This window comes from Lampetra planeri, chromosome 61 (assembly GCF_965212315.1).
Source record: "Lampetra planeri chromosome 61, kcLamPlan1.2.h2, whole genome shotgun sequence".
NCBI classification, from domain to species: Eukaryota; Metazoa; Chordata; class Hyperoartia; order Petromyzontiformes; family Petromyzontidae; genus Lampetra; species Lampetra planeri.
In genome coordinates, this window is record NC_136167.1 from 422,913 (window position 1) to 450,102 (window position 27,190).

The window sequence follows — 27,190 nt, forward strand, 5'->3', positions numbered from 1 at the left end:
CGACCACTCGTAAGGGTGCGTCGATTGTGCGACCAACACCAACTACCCGCACGACGCACTCGCTCGCACTCGCTCGCACTCGCTCGCACTCGCTCGCACTCGCTCACACTCGCATGCACCGACACACTCGCTCACACTCGCTCACACTCGCATGCACCGACGCACTCGCTCGCACTCGCTCACACTCGCATGCACCGACGCACTCGCTCACACTCGCTCACACTCGCATGCACCGACACACTCGCTCACACTCGCTCACACTCGCATGCACCGACGCACTCGCTCACACTCGCATGCACCGACGCACTCGCTCACACTCGCTCACACTCGCATGCACCGACGCACTCGCTCACACTCGCTCACACTCGCATGCACCGACGCACTCGCTCACACTCGCTCACACTCGCATGCACCGACGCACTCGCTCACACTCGCTCACACTCGCTCACACTCGCTCACACTCGCATGCACCGAGCCAGGAGCGTATTTCCCCGAGCAAAGCGCACCGAAGCCAAAGAAAGCGATTCTCAAGGGCGATTCGGCCGGCACGTAGAAGCCATAACTTACTGTGATGCAAAGTGAGATATTTTTTATATTTTACGCGTGTAATCCATCCACGCTGCGAGGGTGCCACTCGATATGCATGTGGACAAGTGAAGTAATTTGTAAATATTTCTGAGAACAACTTCCTCCCCCCACCTCCTCTCATTTCATTACATTTGGTGTACAAGTCAACAGCTGAGAATGTAATTCTGTAACTCCCAGATTCACAGGGGGCTCAGATCTCTGCCTTTTCTTCCTGTGTCTATGTCTGTGTCTCACTCAGCTACTCACTCACCAACTCACAAACTCACCAACTCACCCACCCACCCAACAACTCACCAACTTACCCACCCATTCACTAACCAACTCACCCACCCACCCACTCACCAACTCACCCACCCACCCACTCACCAACTCACCCACTCACCCACTCACCCACCGACTCACCCACTCACCAACTCACCCACCGAATCACCCACTCACCAATTCACCCACCTACCCACTCACCCACCCAAACACTCCCCCACTCATCCACCTACCCACCCACTCACCCAGCCATTCATTCACCAACTCACTAACCCACCCAATACTCCCCTCTCTTCTCTGTGTCTATGTCTCGAGTGGCGGTGGCAGTTGATTGACCATACTTCACCACACCGACCCACGCAACAAAAAACACCCAAGACAGGGTAGAAACCCTCAACACACGCTCGTCAATAACGCGGACGCAGAGAGGAAACAAAATAACGTTGCTTGCGATAAAAAGTTTAAGGTGCAGCCCTGCAATTGCTCGCTCAATGCCACTCTCGCTCACTCTGTCGCTCGCTCACTCTGTCGCTCGCTCACTCTGTCGCTCGCTCTCTCGCTCGCTCTCTCGCTCACTCTCTCGCTCACTCTCTCTCTCTCTGTCTCTCTCTCTCGCTCCCTCTCTCGCTCACTCTATCGCTCCCTCTCTCGCTCACTCTCTCTCTCTCGCCCTCTCTCTCTCTGTCTCTCTCACTCACTCTCTCTCTGTCTCTCTCGCTCACTCTCTCGTTCCCTCTCTCGCTCACTCTCTCTCTCTCGCCCTCTCTCTCTCTGTCTCTCTCGCTCACTCTCTCGCTCCCTCTCTCGCTCACTCTATCGCTCCCTCTCTCGCTCTCTCTCTCGCTCCCTCTCTCGCTCTCTCTCTCGCTCACTCTCTCGCTCACTCTCTCGCTCACTCTCTCTCTCTGTCTCTCTCTCTCGCTCCCTCTCTCGCTCACTCTATCGCTCCCTCTCTCGCTCACTCTCTCTCTCTCGCCCTCTCTCTCTCTGTCTCTCTCACTCACTCTCTCTCTGTCTCTCTCGCTCACTCTCTCGTTCCCTCTCTCGCTCACTCTATCGCTCCCTCTCTCGCTCACTCTCTCGCTCACTCTCTCTCTCTGTCTCTCTCTCTCGCTCCCTCTCTCGCTCACTCTATCGCTCCCTCTCTCGCTCACTCTCTCTCTCTCGCCCTCTCTCTCTCTCTCTCTCTCGCCCTCTCTCTCTCTGTCTCTCTCGCTCACTCTCTCGCTCCCTCTCTCGCTCACTCTATCGCTCCCTCTCTCGCTCTCTCTCTCGCTCCCTCTCTCGCTCTCTCTCTCGCTCACTCTCTCGCTCACTCTATCGCTCCCTCTCTCGCTCTCTCTATCGGTCACTCTCTCGCTCACTCTCTCTCTCGCTCTCCCCGTCTCTCTCGCTCCGAGCGCCGGCCAGATGTCTTGGAAGACGCGGCAGTCACGGCACACACACGCTTTGCCCCACCACGATACGCGACTGCGGCGAACCCGTTGACCACGCTCGGGTCGGACAGGGGCAGCAGTCGGGTGCGGGGGGGGGCGGGTTGGTGGTGGGGGGGGGGGGCGAAGGGGGGGGGGTTGGTGGTGGGGGGGGGGGGCGAAGGGGGGAGGGGGTTGTTGGTGGGGGGGGGGGGTGAAGGGTCCGTCACCGCTGGTGGATTCGCAAGCCGAGCGGAGCGAAGCCGGCGTCCTCCTCACCCCTCGGTCTAAAGAAACGCAGCCACAGCCCACAGAGCACAACTCGCTTCTCACGGGCCAATACCCCCCCGCCCGCCCGCCCGCCCCACCGCCCGCAGATACGCACAGATAACGCAACGCACATGTGAGCAACGTAAATATATAAATAACGACCGTGACACACACACACACCGCCGCCGCCGCCGCCGCCGAAGACTCTTTGTTGCGTTCGAGTTTTTTTTACTTTTAAAAAAATCCGCTCCTCCCCATCGCCCGCCCCCCCCGGCACAGGGAAAGAAGCGTCCCAGAGGCCGAGTGAAACTCTCGCCGACGAGACGGAGAGAAGGAGGAGGAGGAGAGGGCTCGCTCGCTCGCACGCACGCACCGCTCCAGAAGCCCCCCACCCCGCCCCCCCACGAGGTTCCGCATTGAAGCCTCGCGGAGAAACAAGGACGGCGTCGTTACCATCGGTGGCGCTCCGGCCCACGCCGCACCCCCCACCGCGAGTTCACTGCGGCCAGGACAGGAGGAGGAGGAGGGATTGACAGCGGCAGGTGAGCGGGAGAAAGACGTCCGCCCTACGGTAACGGCGAGGTCGGGGAGAGGTCGCTACGGTAACTGTGAGGTCGCTACGGCAACCGTGAGGTCGGGGGGAGTTCGCTACGGTAATCGCGAGGTCGGGGGGGAGTTCGCTACGGTAACCGCGAGGTCGCCACGGTAACCGTCAGGTCGGGGGGAGTTCGCCACGGTAACCGTGAGGTCAAGGGGAGTTCGCTACAGTAACCGTGAGGTCGCTACGGTAACCGTAAGGTGGGGGAGAGTTCACCACGGTAACCACGAGGTAGGGGAGAGTTCGCCACGGTAACTGCGAGGTCGCTACGGTAACCGTGAGGTCGGGGAGAGTTCGCCACGGTAACCGCGAGGTCGCTACGGTAACCGCGAGGTCGGGGTGAGTTCGCCACGGTAACCGTGAGGTCGCTACGGTGGTGGTGGTGGATCTTGGTGTTTGCCAGGATGGCGAGGACGTGCGTGTGTCTGCTGCTGTCACTCGCCGCCGCCGCCGCCGCGGTGGTCGGCTACCAAGCGACGGACGAGACGCACGTGCGGGTCGAGCGCCTGGAGCAGCACGCCAACGAGACCGAGTTCGTCTACATCAGGCACGCGTGAGTCGACTACCCCCCCCCCCCCACGAGTCTACTACCCACCCCCCCCCCCGTGGGTCTACCCCCCCCCACGAGTCTACTACCCACCCCCCCCCCCCCGTGGGTCTACCCCCCCCCCCGTGGGTCTACCCCCCCCCCCCATGAGTCTACACCCCGTGGGTCTACTACCCCCCTGTGAGTCTGATACCCCCCCCACATGAATCTACTACCCCCCTGTGAGTCTACTACCCCCCTGTGAGTCTACCCAGCATGAGTCTACCCCGCATGAGTCTACCCAGCATGAGTCTACCCAGCATGAGTCTAGCCAGCATGAGTCTAGCCAGCATGAGTCTACCCAGCATGAGTCTACCCAGCATGAGTCTACCCAGCATGAGTCTACCCCGCATGAGTCTACCCAGCATGAGTCTACCCCGCATGAGTCTACCCAGCATGAGTCTACCCAGCATGAGTCTACCCAGCATGAGTCTACCCAGCATGAGTCTACCCAGCATGAGTCTACCCAGCATGAGTCTACTCTGCATGAGTCTACCCAGCATGAGTCTACCCAGCATGAGTCTACCCAGCATGAGTCTACCCTGCATGAGTCTACCCAGCATGAGTCTACCCTGCATGAGTCTACCCAGCATGAGTCTACCCAGCATGAGTCTACCCTGCATGAGTCTACCCTGCATGAGTCTACCCAGCATGAGTCTAGCCAGCATGAGTCTACCCAGCATGAGTCTAGCCAGCATGAGTCTACCCAGCATGAGCCTACCCAGCATGAGTCTACCCAGCATGAGTCTACCCAGCATGAGTCTACCCTGCATGAGTCTAGCCAGCATGAGTCTACCCTGCATGAGTCTACCCAGCATGAGTCTAGCCAGCATGAGTCTAGCCAGCATGAGTCTACCCAGCATGAGTCTACCCTGCATGAGTCTAGCCAGCATGAGTCTACCCTGCATGAGTCAACCCAGCATGAGTCTACCCTGCATGAATCTACCCAGCATGAGTCTACCCAGCATGAGTCTACCCTGCATGAGTCTACCCAGCATGAGTCTAGCCAGCATGAGTCTACCCTGCATGAGTCTAGCCAGCATGAGTCTACCCAGCATGAGTCTACCCAGCATGAGTCTAGCCAGCATGAGTCTAGCCAGCATGAGTCTACCCCACAGCACAATAACGCTTTCGCCCTTCGTCAGAATCATAAAAAAATAAAAACCGGAGCCTCTCACCGCCATTGCCATTCCCCCCCCACCCCTCCCCTCCCGTGTCGCTCGCGGCCGCAGCTACGTGCACACGGCAACGAGGCTACGCGACGACACCAAGCGAGACGCCACCGCCACCGCCGCTGCCACCGCCACCGTCTCTGCCGGCGCGGCTACCGCCGGCGTGGCTACCGCCGCCGCCACCGCGGGCTGCCACCACACCTTCGTAGTGCCCCCCCCACCTGCCCGCGGGCCCCATCTGCGTGCTGCATGAGGGGGCCGGCGCCCCCCAGGACGCAGGGACCCCCGCCGGCGTCGCGGCGACGGCGGTGAGTGGCGCCGGCTGGGAGATGTTCGCTCTCTGCCACGCGCGGGACGCAGGAGGTCGTGGGTTCGATCCCGACCCCTGACGCCTGCTGCTGCTGTATATTTGGAGTTTGCGTGTCCCTCTCTCTCTCATCATCATCACGGTGGCTAGGAGATGTTGACCACCTCGCCTGGTACGCAGGAGGTCGTGGGTTCGATCCTGACCCCTGACACCTGCTGTATATTTGGAGTTTGCGTGTCTCTCTCCCCGTAGTCACGTGGATTTCTCTCTCCACATTTCGTCACGCGCTCAAGAGTATTTGGCTGCTAGATATTTCCACGTGATGACAAGCCGCTTCGTTGAGCTATCTCAATGTTCATCACAAGGGAAAAACACAAAAAATAGACAAAACACTTTCTTTCGCCAATATTGAAACGGCTGTACGCCTTGCTAGTAGCTGTATCACAAGGTATGCAATACCTTGCTAGCAGCTAACCCACAAGGTACTCTGTGCCTTGCTCGCAGCTATACTACAATGTGTATAATGCCTTGCTACCAGCTATACTACAATGTGTATAATGCCTTGCTACCAGCTATACTACAATGTATATAATGCCTTGCTACCAGCTATACTACAATGTGTATAATGCCTTGCTACCAGCTATACTACACTGTGTATAATGCCTTGCTACCAGCTATACTACAATGTGTATAATGCCTTGCTACCAGCTATACTACAATGTGTATAATGCCTTGCTACCAGCTATACTACACTGTGTATAATGCCTTGCTACCAGCTATACTACACTGTGTATAATGCCTTGCTACCAGCTATACTACAATGTATATAATGCCTTGCTACCAGCTATACTACACTGTGTATAATGCCTTGCTACCAGCTATACTACAATGTGTATAATGCCTTGCTACCAGCTATACTACAATGTGTATAATGCCTTGCTACCAGCTATACTACAATGTGTATAATGCCTTGCTACCAGCTATACTACAATGTGTATAATGCCTTGCTCGCAGCTATACTACAATGTGTATAATGCCTTGCTACCAGCTATACTACAATGTGTATAATGCCTTGCTACCAGCTATACTACAATGTGTATAATGCCTTGCTACCAGCTATACTACAATGTGTATAATGCCTTGCTACCAGCTATACTACAATGTGTATAATGCCTTGCTACCAGCTATACAACAATGTGTATAATGCCTTGCTACCAGCTATACTACAATGTGTATAATGCCTTGCTACCAGCTATACTACAATGTATATAATGCCTTGCTACCAGCTATACTACAATGTGTATAATGCCTTGCTACCAGCTATACTACAATGTGTATAATGCCTTGCTACCAGCTATACTACAATGTGTATAATGCCTTGCTACCAGCTATACTACAATGTGTATAATGCCTTGCTACCAGCTATACTACAATGTGTATAATGCCTTGCTACCAGCTATACTACAATGTGTATAATGCCTTGCTACCAGCTATACAACAATGTGTATAATGCCTTGCTACCAGCTATACTACAATGTGTATAATGCCTTGCTACCAGCTATACTACAATGTATATAATGCCTTGCTACCAGCTATACTACAATGTGTATAATGCCTTGCTACCAGCTATACTACAATGTATATAATGCCTTGCTACCAGCTATACTACAATGTGTATAATGCCTTGCTCGCAGCTATACTACACTGTGTATAATGCCTTGCTACCAGCTATACTACAATGTGTATAATGCCTTGCTACCAGCTATACTACAATGTGTATAATGCCTTGCTACCAGCTATACTACAATGTGTATAATGCCTTGCTACCAGCTATACTACAATGTGTATAATGCCTTGCTACCAGCTATACTACAATGTGTATAATGCCTTGCTACCAGCTATACTACAATGTGTATAATGCCTTGCTACCAGCTATACTACAATGTGTATAATGCCTTGCTACCAGCTATACTACAATGTGTATAATGCCTTGCTACCAGCTATACTACAATGTGTATAATGCCTTGCTACCAGCTATACTACAATGTGTATAATGCCTTGCTACCAGCTATACTACAATGTGTATAATGCCTTGCTACCAGCTATACTACAATGTGTATAATGCCTTGCTACCAGCTATACTACAATGTGTATAATGCCTTGCTACCAGCTATACTACAATGTGTATAATGCCTTGCTAGTTTAACACGCTTGCTAGTAGCTCTGTCACGAGGTATATAACGCTTTGCTCGCAGCTTTACCACGATGTACAAATGCCTTGCTCGTATCTTTACTTGGAGGCACTGCTCTATTGCAGGTGGTGGACAAGTTCTGGGCTGAGCTGGGCACCCACGGGCGCCAGCTTGCCCTGCTGCAGCGCCAGCTCTCCGACCTGGACGACTCGACGGAGATCGGCGAGAAGTTCGAGGTGGGTGGGCAGGGCGGGTGGCAGGATGGGTGGCAGGGCGGGTGGCAGGGTGGGTGGCAGGGCTGGTGGCAGGGCTGGTGGCAGGGCGGGTGGCAGGGTGGGTGGCAGGGCTGGTGGCAGGGCTGGTGGCAGGGTGGGTGGTGGGGCTGGTGGCAGGGTGGGTGGCAGGGCTGGTGGCAGGGCTGGTGGCAGGGTGGGTGGCAGGGCTGGTGGCAGGGCTGGTGGCAGGGCTGGTGGCAGGGCTGGTGGCAGGGTGGGTGGCAGGGCTGGTGGCTGGGCTGGTGGCTGGGCTGGTGGCAGGGCTGGTGGCAGGGCTGGTGGCAGGGCTGGTGGCAGGGCGGGTGGCAGGGCTGGTGGCAGGGCTGGTGGCAGGGCTGGTGGCAGGGTGGGTGGTAGGGTGGGTGGCAGGGTTGGAGGCAGGGCGGGTGGCAGGGAGAGAGACGGGGTGGGGTGGCAGTGTGACGATCACGCTCGCAGCAAGGAGGAGCCATGGGGTACGATGCCCGGTGCGGGTGCCCTCTCTGTGTGGAGTTTGAACGCTCTCGCCCAGTTCTGATAGAGCAGCGTTCTTCACTCATTTTCAGAAGGGGGGCACTTTCGCCGTGAAGATATCATCATCAGCGTGAGGGCCACCACACATTTCGTTCGGGGCGGGCACTCAAGGCCACCTGAGGCCACTAGCGGCCCCTGGTGGTCACTGGTTGCCTTGCGATGAAGGGCACCGCGCCAGTGATTGAATGAGTGCGAGAGTGAGCGGGTGGAGTTTGTACGTCACGAGTCAAAATCTAGCTGGCTCAAGCGAGCATTCTCTCAAAATAAATCAATTCCCATCCAAGCTGCCCACCCAAGCACCTCCGATTAGCACGGTTGGCTACGTATGGTGCGAAAGAAGTTCAACATACATACACACTGCCCGTAGACTCAACACTGCCCATAGACTCAACACTGCCCATAGACTCAACACTGCCCATAGACTCAACACTGCCCATAGACTACACACTGCCCATAGACTCAACACTGCCCATAGACTCAACACTGCCCATAGACTCAACACTGCCCATAGACTCAACACTGCCCATAGACTCAACACTGCCCATAGACTCAACACTGCCCATAGACTCAACACTACCCATAGACTAACACTACCCACTGACTCAACACTGCCCATAGACTACACACTGCCCATAGACTCAACACTACCCATAGACTCAACACTGCCCATAGACTCTACACTGCCCATAGACTCAACACTGCGCTTCCGTTCAACACGGTTGGCTACGTACGGTGCGAAAGAAGTTCAACGTACATACGTACAAGCAGGGTGCAACTTCATGAGAAGGGAAGGATTTCTCAGTCTCAACTTTTTCATATCTTCATACCGGGAACGCTCTCAATTACCATCTATCCCCCCACGCCGCACATTCCCCTGATGAATGAGGATTCCAAGATTGGGTCTGGCTAGGACTTGGGAATGACAGGTACTGTCAGTTCTAGATTTGAAGCTTTCGTGACTGCAAGGATTCATACTCGTAGGTTTTTTTTCCGGTAAAGTCACGTCGGTAAAAAATAACGATAAAAAAATAATAATAAATGAAAATAACTAAATTAAATCAAGGCGTTTCGGAGGCAACACAAGCTTCCTTCATCCGTTATTTTGCTGTGCCTTTTTTTTTTACACCTGATGAAGGAAGCTTGTGTTACCCCCGAAACGCCGTGATTTAATTTAGTTATTTTCGTTCATTACTATTCTATCTTTCGATTGAAAGCTCTCGTGACTGCAGGGATTCATCTTCTTGGTTCTTTCGGTAAAGTCACATTCTACGTGACTTTACCGAAAGAACCAAGAAGATACTATTCTATAATTATTTTTTTACCTACGTGACTTCACCGAAAAAAACCTAAGAGCAGGCACTGTCAGGTTGCTGCTGGCTGCGGGAAGGCCGAGAGTTGTTCGCGCAGCACGGCAAGTGGATTCTTGCATCTGTCCGTGCGGAGCTGCGAGTGGTCACCCCATCCTATGCGCGAGTATCAACACCGCGAGACGCCTCTCCGGATCCTGACCAGGAGGATTTGGCGGCGGCAGCGGCGGCGGCGGCCGGCGGAGACGGCGGCGCTACCGGTGGCACTACCGGCACTACCGGGGGCGGCGTAGGGCTACGGGCGGCGGTGCAGGCGCTCCGCCGGGCAGGCCGTGCCGTGGGGGAGCGCGTCACGGCGCTGTACGCGCGCATCTTGCGCGAGACCGTGCTGGATCGTGGCGGTGGCAGTGGCGGTGACTACGGCGGCGGCGGTGGTCAGGGTGGATCTAGGCAAGGCCGCACCCTCCACGCGGCTCGCTCGGAGCTGCACAAGCGCGTGAGCGAGCAGGAGACGCACAGCCTGGGCCTGCACGGACACTACGTGCGCATACAGAGCACGTGAGTCGCACGCGCTGTGGGCACACAACGGATTTTTCAAACTGAACTAATAAAAGTATTTTTTTTTATTTTACCAGGTTAAGGCCCACTGAGCTATGTAGCTCTTTTTCAGAAGCGACCTCGCCACGATTGATAGCTTAACCAAGAGGATTATCATCAGCACGTGGAAACTTACACTCTAATACACACGTTTTCTAAATGTGGAGGGAAAAAAAACGGAGGACCCGGAGAAAAATCCACGCGACCACGGGGAGAGAAACACCGCAAACTCCAAATATACAGCAGCAGGCGTTAGAGTCTGGATCAAACCCACGACCTCCTGTACACCAGGCGAGGTAGTTAACATCTCCTAGCCACCATGATGATGATGAGAGAGAGACACGCAAACTCCAAATATACAGCAGCAGGTGTCAGGGTCGGGATCAAACCCACGACCTCCTGTACACCAGGCGAGTTAGTTAACATCTCCTAGCCACCGTGATGATGATGAGAGAGTGAGACACTCAGACTCCAAATATACAGCAGCAGGTGTCAGGGTCGGGATCAAACCCACGACCTCCTGTACACCAGGTGAGGTAGTTAAAATCTCCAATCCACCGTGATGATGATGAGAGAGAGACACGCAAACTCCAAATATACAGCAGCAGGCGTCAGGGTCGGGATCGAACCCACGACCTCCTGTACACCAGGCGAGGTAGTTAACATCTCCTAGCCACCGTGATGATGAGAGAGAGAGAGACGCAAACTCTAAATATACAGCAGCAGGCGTCAGGATCGGGATCGAACCCACAACCTCCTGTACACCAGGCGAGGTAGTTAACATCTCCTAGTCACCGTGATGATGATGTTGAGAGAGACACGCAAACTTCAAATATACAGGATCGCCACCTCCACTACTGCCTGTCGCACCCAGGCAGTAAAAGCCAGGAGACGGTCAACTGCCCACGCACGTGACGACGGTTGGTGGCTCGCACGCACGCCAGTCACCCACCAATCCTTGCCACCCGCTCTCCCCCCCCCCACCCCGAAACCCGTGCAGCTACGACGCGCTGTCGGAGACCGTCGGCAACCACACGGCCACGCTCGCCCGCCTGGGCCTGCGCTGCTGCCACCAGCGGCCGCTCGACGCCCAGCCGCCACCGCCCCCCGACCCTCGCCGCGCGACCTCGTCGCTGCCCTCGGCGGAGCGAGGGGCTGACGGCGGCAGCGTCGCGTCGCCGATCCCCTCGCCGGACCGCGCCTGGCGTGCGACGCCCAACGGCGGGGACTCTGCCGGCTCGGAAACTTCGTACGGTTGCGGCAAAGGAGGTGGAGGCGGAGGTGGAGGAGGTGGTGACGCCGCGGGGAGATTGGCGACTGGAGAACGCGAGAGCGAGCGAACCCCGGCGCTGGCGACGCAGACGGCACGACGGCAGCACGGTGCCGGCGATGAATGGGCGGGGAAGCAAGGTGGCGCGCATGCCGCTTGATGCGGGGATGGGTGGGGGGTCACGGTTTGAGCCGACTTAGAGATCACAGGGAATTCACCCTTTCCCCGTTCCGAGTCGTCTGCGAGTCGCAGGGTGTGGGGGTGGGGGGGGGCGTGTCCCGGTTCACCGCCGAATCTCGAAACGCGCGAGCGGCTCTGAGTCATTGTATTTAGAGAGAGGCGTAGCAGCAGCAGCAGCGCCGTCGTTTCTACAGACGCTGTTACTCACCGCAGGGAACCGTGGCAACACGACCGCCGCGCTACGATGGCCGGCGCCAAAACCGTGCCGAGGGCCGGCTCCGTCGTGTCCTTGCGGCAGCCTCGGTGCCGATAGAGCCATTTATTATTTTAGTTTTTCTTGCAGGCAACGACACTCTAACCCGGTGTCTCCGTAAAGTTCTCGCACCGCCTTCGTGGCGATGGCGCCGGTGCCGAACGGAGCTCCGAACGTGTCCCCTGTCGCTCTTCATCCCAAGGACTCTCCGCCGTCGGCGGCGGCGCGAACTGGGCGCCCGGGAGTGACGGTGGCCGGGAGGTTGGGAATCGCGGCGGGGGGGGGGCGGCCGCCGCACCGGACAACGCGGTGATGCGGCACGGCTCCCGCGACGCGGCCGTGCCGCCCGCGCCGGACGGGGTGGCGGTGAGGGCCACGGAGAAGCCACACGTGGTGCTGGAAGGTGATCGGAGCCTCTCTGTGTGTCGCTGTTCTTCTTTCCCTCGAACCTCCGATGAGCGCGTTCGGCTACGTGCGGTGGCGCCAAAAAAGTTCAACATCCACACATCGTGACAACTAACACCACTACAGATACCAATAACACGTGGCACCACTGACACTGCTGCTTGTGCTGACACTGCTGATGCCTATGTAAATTGCACTGCTGAAGATGCCTATGGAAACAACACTGCTGCAGATGCCTATGGAAACGACACTGCTGACGATGACCATGCAAACGACACTGCTGATGATCCTTATGCAAACGACACTCTTTATGATGCCTATGGAAATGACACTGCTGCTGCCGACACTGCTGACAGTACTGACACCGCCGATACCAACGAAGCTGCTGCTGCTGCTCACACCACTGGTAACGATACCGCCAGCACCACCACCGCCGCCACCGCCGCCACCCTTACCGCGGCCCCGCTCCCACTAACACGGCCGTCGGCCTCCCGCGTGTGGCAGGGCCATGGCGCGACTGCCAGGAGGCGTGGGACGCCGGCTACCGGCGCTCGGGGCGCTACCTGCTGCGCCCGGCCGCTGGCAGCCCGCTGCTGCGGCACGCGTGGTGCGACCAGGAGCGCGACCCCGGCGGCTGGACCGTGGTGCAGCGGCGCAGCGACGGCGCCGTCTCGTTCACGCGCGACTGGGACGCGTACAAGGTAACGGGGGGGGGGGGGAGGACGAGTTTTTGTTCGTTCCACTGCCCACCCCCCTTCCCTCCGTTCGTGAAGAACATGTCGTGTGTGTGTGTGTTGAGTTTCTTTCGAACTGTACATAGCCAACCGTGATAATCGGAGGTTCAGTGTTGAGTCTATGGGCAGTGTTGAGTCTATGGGCAGTGTTGAGTCTGTGGGCAGTGTTGAGTCTATGAGCAGTGTTGAGTCTATGGGAAGTGTGGAGTCTGTGGGCAGTGTTGAGTCTATGGGCAGGGTTGAGTCTATGGGCAGTGTTGAGTCTATGAGCAGTGTTGAGTCTATGGGCAGTGTTGAGTCTGTGGGCAGTGTTGAGTCTATGAGCAGTGTTGAGTCTGTGGGAAGTGTTGAGTCTGTGGGCAGTGTTGAGTCTATGGGCAGGGTTGAGTCTATGGGTAGTGTTGAGTCTATGAGCAGTGTTGAGTCTGTGGGCAGTGTTGAGTCTATGGGCAGTGTTGAGTCTATGGGAAGTGTTGAGTCTATGGGAAGTGTTGAGTCTATGGGAAGTGTTGAATCTATGAGCAGTGTTGAGTCTATGGGCAGTGTTGAGTCTATGAGCAGTGTTGAGTCTATGGGTAGTGTTGAGTCTATGAGCAGTGTTGAGTCTATGGGCAGTGTTGAGTCTATGGGAAGTGTTGAATCTATGAGCAGTGTTGAGTCTATGGGCAGTGTTGAGTCTATGAGCAGTGTTGAGTCTATGGGAAGTGTTGAATCTATGAGCAGTGTTGAGTCTATGGGCAGTGTTGAGTCTATGAGCAGTGTTGAGTCTATGGGTAGTGTTGAGTCTATGAGCAGTGTTGAGTCTATGGGCAGTGTTGAGTCTATGGGCAGTGTTGAGTCTATGGGAAGTGTTGAGTCTATGGGAAGTGTTGAGTCTATGGGAAGTGTTGAATCTATGAGCAGTGTTGAGTCTATGGGCAGTGTTGAGTCTATGGGCAGTGTTGAGTCTATGGGTAGTGTGTACGTTAAACTTGTTTCACACCGTATGTAGCCAACCGTGTTAATTGGAGGTGCAGGGAAAAGATAATAAACTAAACACAAAAAGCAAATGAGTTTGTCAATCTAGACGACGATGATTTAAAAATGCGTTCCAGACGGCCGCATAAGCGCTTCTGAAAGCGCGCGATGCGGTGCCCACCGTCTTTGTTCGATGGCGCTGCTCGCTAACCAGCACTTACCCCAACAGTCTGTTGAGGCTAGACGGAGGCGGCGGGCGGGGGGGGGGGGATCTTTATATTCTTAGGTTTTTTCGGTAAAGTCACGTAGGTAAAAAATTTAAATTAATAAAAGTAAAATAAAAATCACGACGCTTCGGAGGCAACACAAGCTTCCGTCTTCAGGTGGAACCGTCACAGCACGATAGCTGTATCAAGTGAGAGAGATTCCAAGAAAACGGTCCTTGTATATATACTGGTTGAGGGTGGGAGGAGCCAAGGTAGGCCCTGGATATTATTCTTGTGAGGATCGGTGCGGCTGAAGCACGCTGTTAGGAATGAGCCTTTGTTGTGTAAACTAGGTGCGTATGATGTAAAGGTGCGTGCAAAAGGGACTTTGTCTACGAGCGAGTGAATGAATGCGCGAGCGAGCGAGCGGCGTGGCGAGCGTGCAAGCGAGTTCCGTGAGCGAACGAATGAACGAGCGGGCGAGAGAAACGGCGAGCGAGTGAGCGATGGAGAGTCGTGTGTGCCGGTTGCGTCGGCGATCAGATCGGCTTTGGCCGCGTGGAGGAGGAGCACTGGCTGGGGCTCCAAACGATGCACGCGCTCACCAGCGAGCGCAACTACCGCCTGCTCGTCGCGCTGCAGGACTGGGACGGGCGTCGCGCCTTCGCCGAGTATGGCAGGTACCGCCGATGCCACCGGGAATCCACCGCCACCGGGGTTCGACCACCGCCGCGATTCGAGCACCCCGCCGAAAAATGCCCGACCGTCGCAAGCGACGTCGTCCAACGGGAAAAAAATCACCGCATCGTTCAGCTTGTGAATTATACGGTCGCCACGACGTAGATTGTCGTGGGTCCCACGTGCCCACGGCTCAGGCAGGTCGACGGTCAGTTGACGGGGCCACAGGTCACAATATCCGCGCGCAGTCCGGAACGGCTCTTTTGGCACGGCTCGACAGGACAGAGAATACTCTTTGTTTTTTTCGGTAAAGTCACGTAGGTTAAGAAAGGAAACAAATACATTAAATCACGACGTTTCGGAGGCAACACAAGCCTCCGTCTTCAGGTGGAACCGTCACAGCAAAATGACTGCATTAAGTGAAGAGAGCCCTCTTCACTTGACGGAAGCTTGTGTTGCCTCCGAAACGTCGTCGCGATTTAATTTATTTGTTTTCTTTTTTAACCTACGTGACTTTACCGAAAAAACCAAAGAGTGTGGACCCTTGCAGACACGAAAACTTCAAATCTAGGACATAGAATCCGGTTAAAGTCACAGCAGGCCTGGATCCCGGCGTTTCCGTGCGTCCCCCCTTTACGGAGGGACGGAACGACAGACGAATGAAACAGATGGACAGACACAAGACGGATAAGACAGACAAGCCCACGCAGTCAAAGCTAATGAACGAACTTGTTAACAACAAGGATTTTGGCCAAAATTCGAGCTTCATTGGCGGGGTGGGTGGTGGGCGGAGGGGTAACCCCTGCTCTCATCTGAGCGACTACCATCCCCACCATCCTCTCATCTCACCCCTCTCATCTCCCCCCTTCTCCCTGCTCCTCCCCTCTCATCTCCCCTCCCCCTCTCCTCCACTCCCCTCCCCTCTCATCTCCCCTTCCCCCTCCCCTCTATTCTCCTCCCCTCTCATCTCGCCCCTCTCATCTCGCCCCTCTCATCTCGCCCCTCTCATCTCGCCCCTCTCATCTCGCCCCTCTCATCTCGCCCCTCTCATCTCGCCCCTCTCATCTCGCCCCTCTCATCTCGCCCCTCTCATCTCGCCCCTCTCATCTCGCCCCTCTCATCTCGCCCCTCTCATCTCGCCCCTCTCATCTCCATCCTCTCATCTCCCCCCCTGATCTCCTCCCTCTCATCTCGCCCCTCACATCTCACCCCCTCATCACCCCCCTCTCATCTCCCCTTTCATCTCCCCTCCCCCTCCCCTCATCTCCCCCCTCATCTCCCACTCTCATCCCCTCTCCCCTCTCCGCGCTGGGCGTAGCTTCCGCGTGGAAAGCGAGGAGGACAACTACCGCCTGAGGCTGGGCCACTTCCGCGGCACGGCGGGCGACTCCATGGGGCTGCACCACGGGAAGCCGTTCAGCACCTACGACCGCGACAACGACGCCTTCAGGGGTGATTGATTTATTAAAAATAAAAATAAATGAAAATAAATCAATTAATTGATTTATTTTCATTTATTCTTATTTTTTATTTTTAAATGTATTGCTTCATTTTCATTTATTCTTATTTTTTTACATACGTAACTTTACCGAAAAAAACCCTAAGAGTACATTTTTTTTACACTTCACCAAGCGCGCTCGCCTCGCTCGTCCTTGACGCCCCGTCTCTTCCCCCCCACCCCTCCCGCCCCTCGCCGCAGGGAACTGCGCGCACCACCAGAAGGGCGGCTGGTGGTACAACGCGTGTTCGCACGCAAACCTCAACGGCGTGTGGTACGAGGGCGGCCGCTACGCGGGCAGCGAGCAAGACGGCGCCTACTGGACGACGTTCCGTGGCACGGCCTACTCGCTCAAGAGCATCGTGCTCATGATACGGCCCAACCCAAACTTCTACCACTGAGTGGCGGGCGGGAGAGGTGGTGGCGGTGGTGGGGTGGCTACCGTCGCGACGATCGATGCGTGCGGTCGGAGTCGCCGTGGTTGTTATGGATCGCCCTCGTCTTAGACTAGATTGCCGTGTCGCGAATTGTTGTCAGCGGGCGTGGTCAGGGAATAGCTTCGGTTGGGACGCGACGCTGCCAATATCGCCATAGCAAATCATCGTCGTCGTCGTCATCGTCGTCATCAGCTTGGTATATCCGTGTTCTCGTCAGCATCATCATCAGCATCATCATCATAATACAGGTTTTTTTTGGGTTAGATCGCGTAAAATATATTTACGCGATTTGTATTACGGGTGATACAAGCCTTCGTGTTAAACTCAATCATCAGCAGCAGCATCGTCAGGCTACATCACAGCGTTATTATCATCATCATCATAATCACCTAATCGTCGACCAGTCGTTGTTATCGATCGCCCTCGTTTTCTACTTGACTGCCGTGTTGTGGATTATTGTCAGCGCCCGTGTTAATGGAATGGCTTCGGATGGGATGCGACGCTGACGATGTCGCCATCGTCATCATCATCATCAGCAGCAGCAGCATCGTGTTCCACGTCAGGCTATAAACAGTGTTATCATCGTCATCACATTGCTCAATTCAAGGGTCGTGTTTGAATCTTATCGATTACAACTTCGGCCGCTTGGCATTTTGTGGGCCGTTGGTGGCCCTGTGCTCAGCAAAACTGCGGTTTAAAAAAAATCATCAATGTTGTTGTCATCACGTTATTTATCTTTAGGGCCAAAGTGCCCATGACAATCACCGATGTGATCTTCCTGGTGCATCTTCCTTCGATTTGGTACAATTTCAGACGCAACTTTTATAACGGCGGTAAAAACCAAAAACAATAGGAGTCGCAGCTGGGCTACAACTACTTATTTTAGGTTGTACCAACCAATGTTTCACACAGTTCGCTATGTACGGTGAGAAATAAGTTCAACAAATATACATTCTGCCCGTAGACTCAACATTGACAAGAGACTCAACACTGCCCATAGACTCAACACTGCCCAGAGACTCAACACTACCCATAGACTCAACACTGCCCATAGACTAACACTGCCCATAGACTCAACACTGCCCATAGACTCAACACTGCCCATAGACTAACACTGCCCATAGACTCAACACTGCCCATAGACTCAACACTGCCCATAGACTCAACACTGCCCATAGACTCAACACTACCCATAGACTCAACACTGCCCATAGACTCAACACTGCCCATAGACTCAACACTGCCCATAGACTCAACACTGTCCATAGCCTAACACTGCCCAGAGACTCAACACTGCCCATAGACTCAACACTGCCCATAGACTCAACACTGCCCATAGACTAACACTGCCCATAGACTCAACACTGCCCATAGACTCAACACTACCCATAGACTCAACACTGCCCATAGACTCAACACTACCCATAGACTCAACACTGCCCATAGACTCAACACTACCCATAGACTCAACACTACCCATAGACTCAACACTACCCATAGACTCAACACTACCCATAGACTCAACACTGCCCATAGACTCAACACTGCCCATAGACTCAACACTGCCCATAGACTCAACACTACCCATAGACTCAACACTGCCCATAGACTCAACACTGCCCATAGACTCAACACTGCCCATAGACTCAACACTGTCCATAGCCTAACACTGCCCAGAGACTCAACACTGCCCATAGACTCAACACTGCCCATAGACTCAACACTGCCCATAGACTAACACTGCCCATAGACTAACACTGCCCATAGACTCAACACTACCCATAGACTCAACACTGCCCATAGACTCAACACTGCCCATAGACTCAACACTGCCCATAGACTAACACTGCCCATAGACTAACACTGCCCAGAGACTCAACACTGCCCATAGACTCAACACTGCCCATAGACTCAACACTGCCCATAGACTCAACACTGCCCATAGACTAACACTGCCCATAGACTCAACACTACCCATAGACTCAACACTGCCCATAGACTCAACACTGCCCATAGACTCAACACTGTCCATAGCCTAACACTACCCATAGACTCAACACTACCCATAGACTCAACACTGCCCATAGACTCAACACTACCCATAGACTCAACACTGCCCATAGACTCAACACTACCCATAGACTCAACACTACCCATAGACTCAACACTACCCATAGACTCAACACTACCCATAGACTCAACACTACCCATAGACTCAACACTACCCATAGACTCAACACTGCCCATAGACTCAACACTGCCCATAGACTCAACACTGCCCATAGACTCAACACTGCCCATAGACTCAACACTGCCCATAGACTCAACACTGCCCATAGACTCAACACTGTCCATAGCCTAACACTGCCCAGAGACTCAACACTGCCCATAGACTCAACACTGCCCATAGACTCAACACTGCCCATAGACTAACACTGCCCATAGACTAACACTGCCCATAGACTCAACACTACCCATAGACTCAACACTGCCCATAGACTCAACACTGCCCATAGACTCAACACTGCCCATAGACTAACACTGCCCATAGACTAACACTGCCCAGAGACTCAACACTGCCCATAGACTCAACACTGCCCATAGACTCAACACTGCCCATAGACTCAACACTGCCCATAGACTAACACTGCCCATAGACTCAACACTACCCATAGACTCAACACTGCCCATAGACTCAACACTGCCCATAGACTCAACACTGTCCATAGCCTAACACTACCCATAGACTCAACACTACCCATAGACTCAACACTGCCCATAGACTCAACACTGCCCATAGACTCAACACTACCCATAGACTCAACACTACCCATAGACTATCATTGCCCAAACTCAACACTGCACCTCCAACTGGCATGGCTGGCTACGTACGGTGCGAAAGAACACACGTACTCACTACTATACACTTCCATACACTACGACACAGCACACGATGCACCGCGTGTACAGAGTCCGACCCACGCTACCGCTTCATATCTTCCTGCGTTGACTAAATCCGAATCGGAGCTGCCCCCGCCGCGTCTCTCCACCTCGCCTTTCGCTGCGACGAGCGCGCGAATAAAAACCATTCCTCGTTTTTTTCCCCGCGTCCTCCGCACCCCGATTCGGAGACGCCAAGCGCGCCCGCGCGTCACCGAGCGTGCATCTCCGGCGGATGAGTGAAACCACGTGACGACGTCAGCGTGGCTGCCACCCCACCTCCGCCCCCACCGCGTGTATCTGACGCCGTGTGCCAACGGACACCGCCGGCGGGGCCGGATGAGCGTGGTTCCGGCCACACTGCACCACCCACCCCACGCCGTGCCGGCCTCAATAGGTGCTCGTTAACAGCGCTTGCTCGCTCACCGTCCCCGCCCCTGTGTGGGCTACAGGAGGGATCGTTTATAATCTGCGGTGGCGGCGGTGGGGGCCTCGGCCTACGTGCGTCTCTCTCTCTCGAGCCTGCCAAGCGCGTGTGCTCGGCAGATGATGCGAGCGACTCGGGCGCGCGGAAAACTGGAACGACGCGCTGCTGAAAATATACGTGATGTCGAAAGGGGATACTTTGAAAGAACACGAGTGTGGGTTTGTGTTAGTAAAAAAATATATATAGAATTAATTATATAGTAATAGGTTTTTACCCTTTCAACTGGTACAAAAACTGACACCTTTATACAAGGCATCATGTTTGCAATAACCACAACACAAGCAGTCAAAATGCAAACAAAAATAAACAACTCTGATAATGATATGCACTGTCCTTGAAGTTGATTGGTCCACACCCGAGACAGCTTTTCTTAGAGCCTAGTCTCCATTGGTGTTGGACCAGATGACGCCAAAAGGCGTACAACTCAAAGACAGCGCACTATCAGAGTATTGAGAGCTCGGGCTAAGCATTTACACTATGAGACATCTCCTTTACCAGTGGCAAAATATAGTAATAGGTGTTAACCCTTTCAACTGGTACAAAACTGACACCTTTATACAAGGCATCATGTTTGCAATAACCACAACACAAGCAGTCAAAATGCAAACAAAAAGAAACAACTCTGATGATGATAATGATATGCACTGTCCTTGAATGAATTATATAATTGAACTCCATTTTCCGTATGGAGCTGCGATCTCGCCGTGATGAATGCTTACCACGTGTTCGAGAGAGAAACCTTGGCACACGCTCGGATTAATTAATTCCTTCGCTAGTTCACGCGCAGACGATTTATCTCGCGGGGGGGGGGCGAGGGAGGGCAGATCGACGGGGTGTTCACGTTTTTCCCCGTCCCCGCCCCCCCACCGACCCCACCGCAGTCGGCGTTCGTTTACGTCACTTTACCAAATAAATAACGTCGCCACTTGACCACCGCCGGCCCGCGTGAGCTTCACCGCGGGGGAGGGAGGGACGCCTCTCGCGTGGACGGAGCGCGCCGGCGTTGCGGCGGTCTGAATAAATAAGCAATCAAACAAATCGGCAACCTCCTCTGCAACAACCGGGACGGCCCCCGACCGCATTCGAACCGCGAGGCTCTGCGACGGCCGGCGAAGGTAGTTAACATCTCCTAGCCACCGTGATGATGATGAGAGAGAGAGACACGCAAACTACAAATATACAGCAGCAGGCGTCTGGGTCGAGATCAAACCCGCGACCTCCTGTACACCAGGCGAGGTAGTTAACATCTCCTAGCCACCGTGATGATGATGAGAGAGAGAGACACGCAAACTACAAATATACAGCAGCAGGCGTCAGGGTCGAGATCAAACCAACGACCTCCTGTACACCAGGCGAGGTAGTTGACATCTCCTAGCCACCGTGATGATGATGAGAGAGAGAGACACGCAAACTCCAAATACACAGGTGTCAGGATCGGAATCGAACCCACGACCTCCTGTACACCAGGCGAGGTAGTTAACATCTCCTAGCCACCGTGATGATGAGAGAGAGAGACACGCAAACTCCAAATACACAGCAGGTATCAGGGTCGGAATCGAACCCACAATTTCCTGGACACCAGGCGAGGTAGTCAACATCTCATAGCCACCGTGGCGCCCCTGGCAGAGCCAAGGTACCGGGAGCTCTTCGACGTCCACCCACGGATTGGTGGGGGGTGGGTGGGGGGGAAGGGAACCTCACGACATTCACACGGCGATCCACCGACCCTCCGCTGCTGCTGGTCCGTCCCGGCGGGCCCCGGGGGCTTACCGAGGTACGGGATGCAGGGCATCATGCGGATGCTGTGCACGTACTCCCGAATGCGCTTGTAGTTGTCCTCCTTGGACATGAGGTAGTCCAGCTTGTCGAACGACGCCTTGTCCTTGCGGCTCAGCAGCTGGGAAGAAGGGAAATCATCTTTAATTTTTCTTTCGTCTGGGCTGCTGATGTAGACGCAGAGAAATCAACTACAATTTCACAGCGGATAACAGCAAGCCGAGTGGGTGTATCATCATCGTCGTCGTCGTGATTTCTCTATTAGTCTGAGCGTTTCTATGGGTCTCTATGAGGTCTCCGAGTCTCTGTGTGTCTCTGTTAGTCTGGATCTCTATGGGTGTCTATGAGTCTCTGTGGGTCTCTATTAGTCTGGGTCTCTATGGGTATCTATGAGTCTCTGTGTGTCTCTATTAGTCTGGGTCTCTATGGGTATCTATGAGTCTCTGTGGGTCTCTCTTAGTCTGGATCTCTATGGGTGTCTATGAGTCTCTGTGCGTCTCTATTAGTCTGGGTCTCTATGGGTATCTATGAGACTCTGTGCATCTCACAGAGTCTACGGGTGTCTCTGTGGGTATCTATGAGTCTCTGTGGGTCTCTATTAGTCTGGATCTCTATGGGTATCTATGAGTCTCTGGGTCTCTATGAGTCTGGATCTCTATGGGTGTCTATGAGTCTCTGTGGGTCTCTGTTAGTCTGGATCTCTATGGGTGTCTATGAGTCTCTGTGCATCTCTATTAGTCTGGGTCTCTATGGGTGTCTATGAGTCTCTGTCCGTCTCCATTAGTATGGATCTCTGTGGGTATCTATGAGTCTCTGTGGGTCTCTATTAGTCTGGATCTCTATGGGTGTCTATGAGTCTCTGGGTCTCTATGAGTCTGGATCTCTATGGGTGTCTATGAGTCTCTGTGCATCTCTATTAGTCTGGGTCTCTATGGGTGTCTATGAGTCTCTGTGTATCTCTATTAGTCTGGATCTCTGTGGGTATCTATGAGTCTCTATACTGACTATCAAAGGCGGCCGGGCGTGGTGCTGGCCACCCACCCCCTCGTGTGCCACACTGCTGGTAGCCTTCGCAGGTGCTGCTACTCGCAAACAGCACTTGCCCCGACGCTCCGTTACAGGCTACACGGGGGATCTTTGCCTTTGTTTGTTGCGTGCGGGCCTAAATGCTCGTACCCCCCAGGTCTTGGCGAGACGGAAGATGGGGGCGCTCTGCAGGGCTGAGAGCACGGCGATGAGAGCGTGCAGATTCTTGAGCTCATGCAGCTTCTGCAGAACCACCATCAATAGAGGGGTAGAGATGTGATGATGTCACTTGTGAGCATTTCTTGAGCGAAGTGGGGTGAGGGGGGGATTAACGAACGCGTATAAATGACAATGATGTTAACAACAACAACGAACGCATCTGCGATATTATCAACGTCAACAAAAAGACGAAACATTGACAACCAGATCAAGCACATCAACCCTAACAACATCAACATTATCAACAACATCAACATTATCAACAACATCAACCACAACATCAACAACGTCAACCCCAACATCAACATGATCAACATCAACCCCAACATCAACCACAACATCAACCCCAACAACATCAACATTATAAACAACATCAACCACAACATCAACAACGTCAACCCCAACAACATCAACATGATCAACATCAACATGATCAACATCAACCCCAACATCAACCCCAACATCAACCCCAACATCAACCCCAACATCAGCCCCAACAACAGTAACATTATCACCACCATCAACCACATCATTAACAACCCCAACATCAGCATTATCAACAACATCAACCACAACAACAGTAACATTATCAACACCATCAACCACATCATCAACAAAACCAACCACAACATTATCAACAACATCAACAAGATCAACCCCACCAACATCATCAACAACAACATTATCAATCACAACAACATGATCCTCAACATTATCATCAACATCATCAACATTATCAACATCAACAAGATCACCAACATCCATCACAGCAACATCAACATCATCTGAAAATGATCTCCACTTAGAAAATTTTTGTTTTCGCGAGTCAGACCTCCCACCTTGGCGATTTTGATTAAATGGAATAACATTTCCTACAAATGTCCACACGATGATCGGCCACTTCGTTCACCTATCATTTGGAGCTTTCGTGACTGCAGGAATTACTCTTTGGTTCTTTCGGTAAAGTGACGTATAAAGATAAAATAATAAATTAAATACTAGCATACGACGTTTCGATTGCAACACAAGCAATCGTCATCAGGTATAAATGAAATAGAAACACAAATCTAGTATACTTAGAAATGTGATGTAATACAACAGAGGGTGTTGACTGTTATATTCATAGGTTTTTTCGGTAAAGTCACGTAGGTAAAACATCAAAATTAATATTTTACTTTTATTTTTATTAATTTTGATGTTTTACCTACGTGACTTTACCGAAAAAACCTAAGAATATGAATCCTTGCAGTCACGAAAGCTTCAAATCTAGAATTGTTGACTGTTATGTTATCCGACTCTGTTGTATTACATTACATTTCTAAGTATACTAGATTTGTGTTTCTATTTCATTTATACCTGATGACGATTGCTTGTGCTGCAATCGAAACGTCGTATGCTAGTATTTAATTTATTACTTTATCTTTATACGTGACTTTACCGAAAGAACAAAAGAGTCGTTCACCTATCATTTGTGATTGCCAGGTTGCTCCTACAAAAAGAGCTATAACAACTAGCGGCTCAGTGGGGCCTGACCTGGTAAAACAAAAATATATTTTCGTTAAACGTCCCACCTTGGCGATTTTGATGAAATGGCATAAGATTTCCGCCCGGATCTTGAGAGTGCGAGCCTTCAAGATTTCCCGTACCACCCAGAAGCTCACCTGCACAACGCACGGAGCGACAAACCCACCCCGGATGGTTTCAGAGGAGTCTCACTTTATAGTGACCTGGCTGAATGAGTGGGTGATTGAGTGGGTGAACGAGTGGGTGATTTGAGTGGGTGATTGAGTGAATGAATGAGTGGGTGAATGAGTGAATGAATGAGTGGGTGAATGAGTGGGTGATTGAGTGGGTGAATGAGTGGGTGATTGAGTGGGTGATTGAGTGGGTGAATGAGTGGGTGAATGAGTGAATTAATAAGTGGGTGAATGAGTGGGTGAATGAGTGAATTAATAAGTGGGTGAATGAGTGGGTGAATGAGTGGGTGATTGAGTGGGTGATTGAGTGGGTGAATGAGTGGGTGAATGAGTGAATTAATAAGTGGGTGAATGAGTGGGTGAATGAGTGAATTAATAAGTGGGTGAATGAGTGGGTGAATGAGTGGGTGATTGAGTGGGTGATTGAGTGGGTGAATGAGTGGGTGAATGAGTGGGTGAATGAGTGGGTGAATGAGTGGGTGATTGAGTGAATTAATAAGTGGGTGAATGAGTGGGTGATTGAGTGGGTGATTGAGTGGGTGAATGAGTGGGTGAATGAGTGGGTGAATGAGTGGGTGAATGAGTGGGTGAATGAGTGGGTGAATGAGTGGGTGAATGAGTGGGTGATTGAGTGAATTAATTAGTGGGTGAATGAGTGGGTGATTGAGTGGGTGAATGAGTGGGTGATTGAGTGGGTGATTGAGTGGGTGAATGAGTGGGTGAATGAGTGGGTGAATGAGTGGGTGATTGAGTGAATGAATGAGTGGGTGAATGAGTGGGTGAATGAGTGAGTGAACGAGTGGGTGAATGAGTGGGTGAACGAGTGGGTGAACGAGTGGGTGAACGAGTGGGTGAACGAGTGGGTGAATGAGTGGGTGAACGAGTGGGTGAACGAGTGGGTGAACGAGTGGGTGATTGAGTGGGTGAATGAGTGGGTGAATGAGTGGGTGAATGAGTGGGTGAATGAGTGGGTGAATGAGTGGGTGATTGAGTGAATGAATGAGTGAATTAATGAGTGGGTGAATGAGTGGGTGATTGAGTGGGTGAATGAGTGGGTGCATGAGTGGGTGAACGAGTGGGTGATTGAGTGGGTGATTGAGTAAATGAATGAGTGGGTGAATGAGTGAATGAATGAGTGGGTGAATGAGTGGGTGATTGAGTGGGTGAATGAGTGGGTGATTGAGTGAATGAATGAGTGAATTAATGAGTGGGTGATTGAGTGGGTGAATGAGTGGGTGAATGAGTGGGTGAATGAGTGGGTGAATGAGTGGGTGAATGAGTGGGTGATTGAGTGGGTGATTGAGTGGGTGAATGAATGGGTGATTGAGTGGGTGCATGAGTGGGTGAACGAGTGGGTGAACGAGTGGGTGATTGAGTGGGTGATTGAGTGAATGAATGAGTGGGTGAATGAGTGAATGAATGAGTGGGTGAATGAGTGGGTGATTGAGTGGGTGATTGAGTGGGTGAATGAGTGGGTGAATGAGTGGGTGAATGAGTGGGTGAATGAGTGGGTGAATGAGTGGGTGATTGAGTGGGTGAATGAGTGGGTCGATTGAGTGAATGAATAAGTGGGTGAATGAGTGGGTGATTGAGTGAATTAATAAGTGGGTGAATGAGTGGGTGATTGAGTGAATTAATAAGTGGGTGATTGAGTAAATTAATGAGTGGGTGAATGAGTGGGTGAATGAGTGGGTGAATGAGTGAATGAATGCGTGGGTGAATAAGGCAGTGGTCCGGATGGATGTTTTTTTTTGTAACCAGCCTTGAGAGACCAGGATAGGAGTCTCACTTGAAAGAGAGATGAATGAGTGAGTGGGTGATTGAGCGAGTGAACGGGTGAATGAGTGGGAGATTGACCGAGCGAACGGGTGAATTCATGATTGGGTGAATGAGCGAGAGGGTGAAGGAATGAGTGATCGAGTGAGTGGATGGGTGAGTGGGTAGGTGCCGGGGTGAGCGAGCGGGTCAGTTCACGTTCCGAGTTGCTGTTGTGTGTGACAAGGTGAAAACTCAAAAGGGAACCCGCTATGGGGAGAGTCTCGTTTTGCAAGCGTCACCTGGGCCACCAAAACGACAAAAAGTGAAACAAAATAAAGTGCAGCGATGCGGAATACAAAAAAGAACCAAAACAACAGAATGGCCGAGCGAGGTGGAGCATCAGTGAGCGAGTGAGCAGGAGAGCGAGTGAGTGAGCCAGCGAGGTGTTGAGTGGGTAAGCGAGTGAACGTACGAGTTGATAAGCGAGCGAGCGCCCAATTGAGCGAGATGGGGAATCGGTACGACAGTGAGCAAAACAAGCGCGCGGGCGATCGCGCGAGAGTGAGCGTGTGAGCGATTGAGCGAGCGATG

General features: G+C 52.8%; 2 protein-coding genes across 2 annotated transcripts in view; one reads left to right on the forward strand and one right to left on the reverse strand.

Moving 5' to 3' along the window:
* Positions 1–27,190, reverse strand: part of RALGPS1 (Ral GEF with PH domain and SH3 binding motif 1) — a 76,365-nt gene that overhangs the window by 39,376 nt on the left and 9,799 nt on the right. The window contains 3 exon segments of the mRNA XM_078619140.1: positions 21,894–22,020; positions 23,076–23,168; positions 24,716–24,805. Of these exon segments, the coding sequence (XP_078475266.1) occupies positions 21,894–22,020; positions 23,076–23,168; positions 24,716–24,805 (310 nt within the window).
* On the forward strand, positions 572–19,797 carry ANGPTL2 (angiopoietin like 2). Its single transcript, XM_078619083.1, has 13 exons — positions 572–578; positions 2,954–3,073; positions 3,604–3,682; positions 4,948–5,050; positions 5,097–5,195; positions 7,512–7,622; positions 9,687–10,039; positions 11,079–11,488; positions 11,984–12,184; positions 12,691–12,887; positions 14,627–14,763; positions 16,080–16,213; positions 16,461–19,797. The coding sequence occupies exons 1-13, from the start codon at positions 572–574 to the stop codon at positions 16,658–16,660; spliced, it is 2,151 nt and encodes a 716-aa protein (XP_078475209.1). The 3' UTR covers positions 16,661–19,797.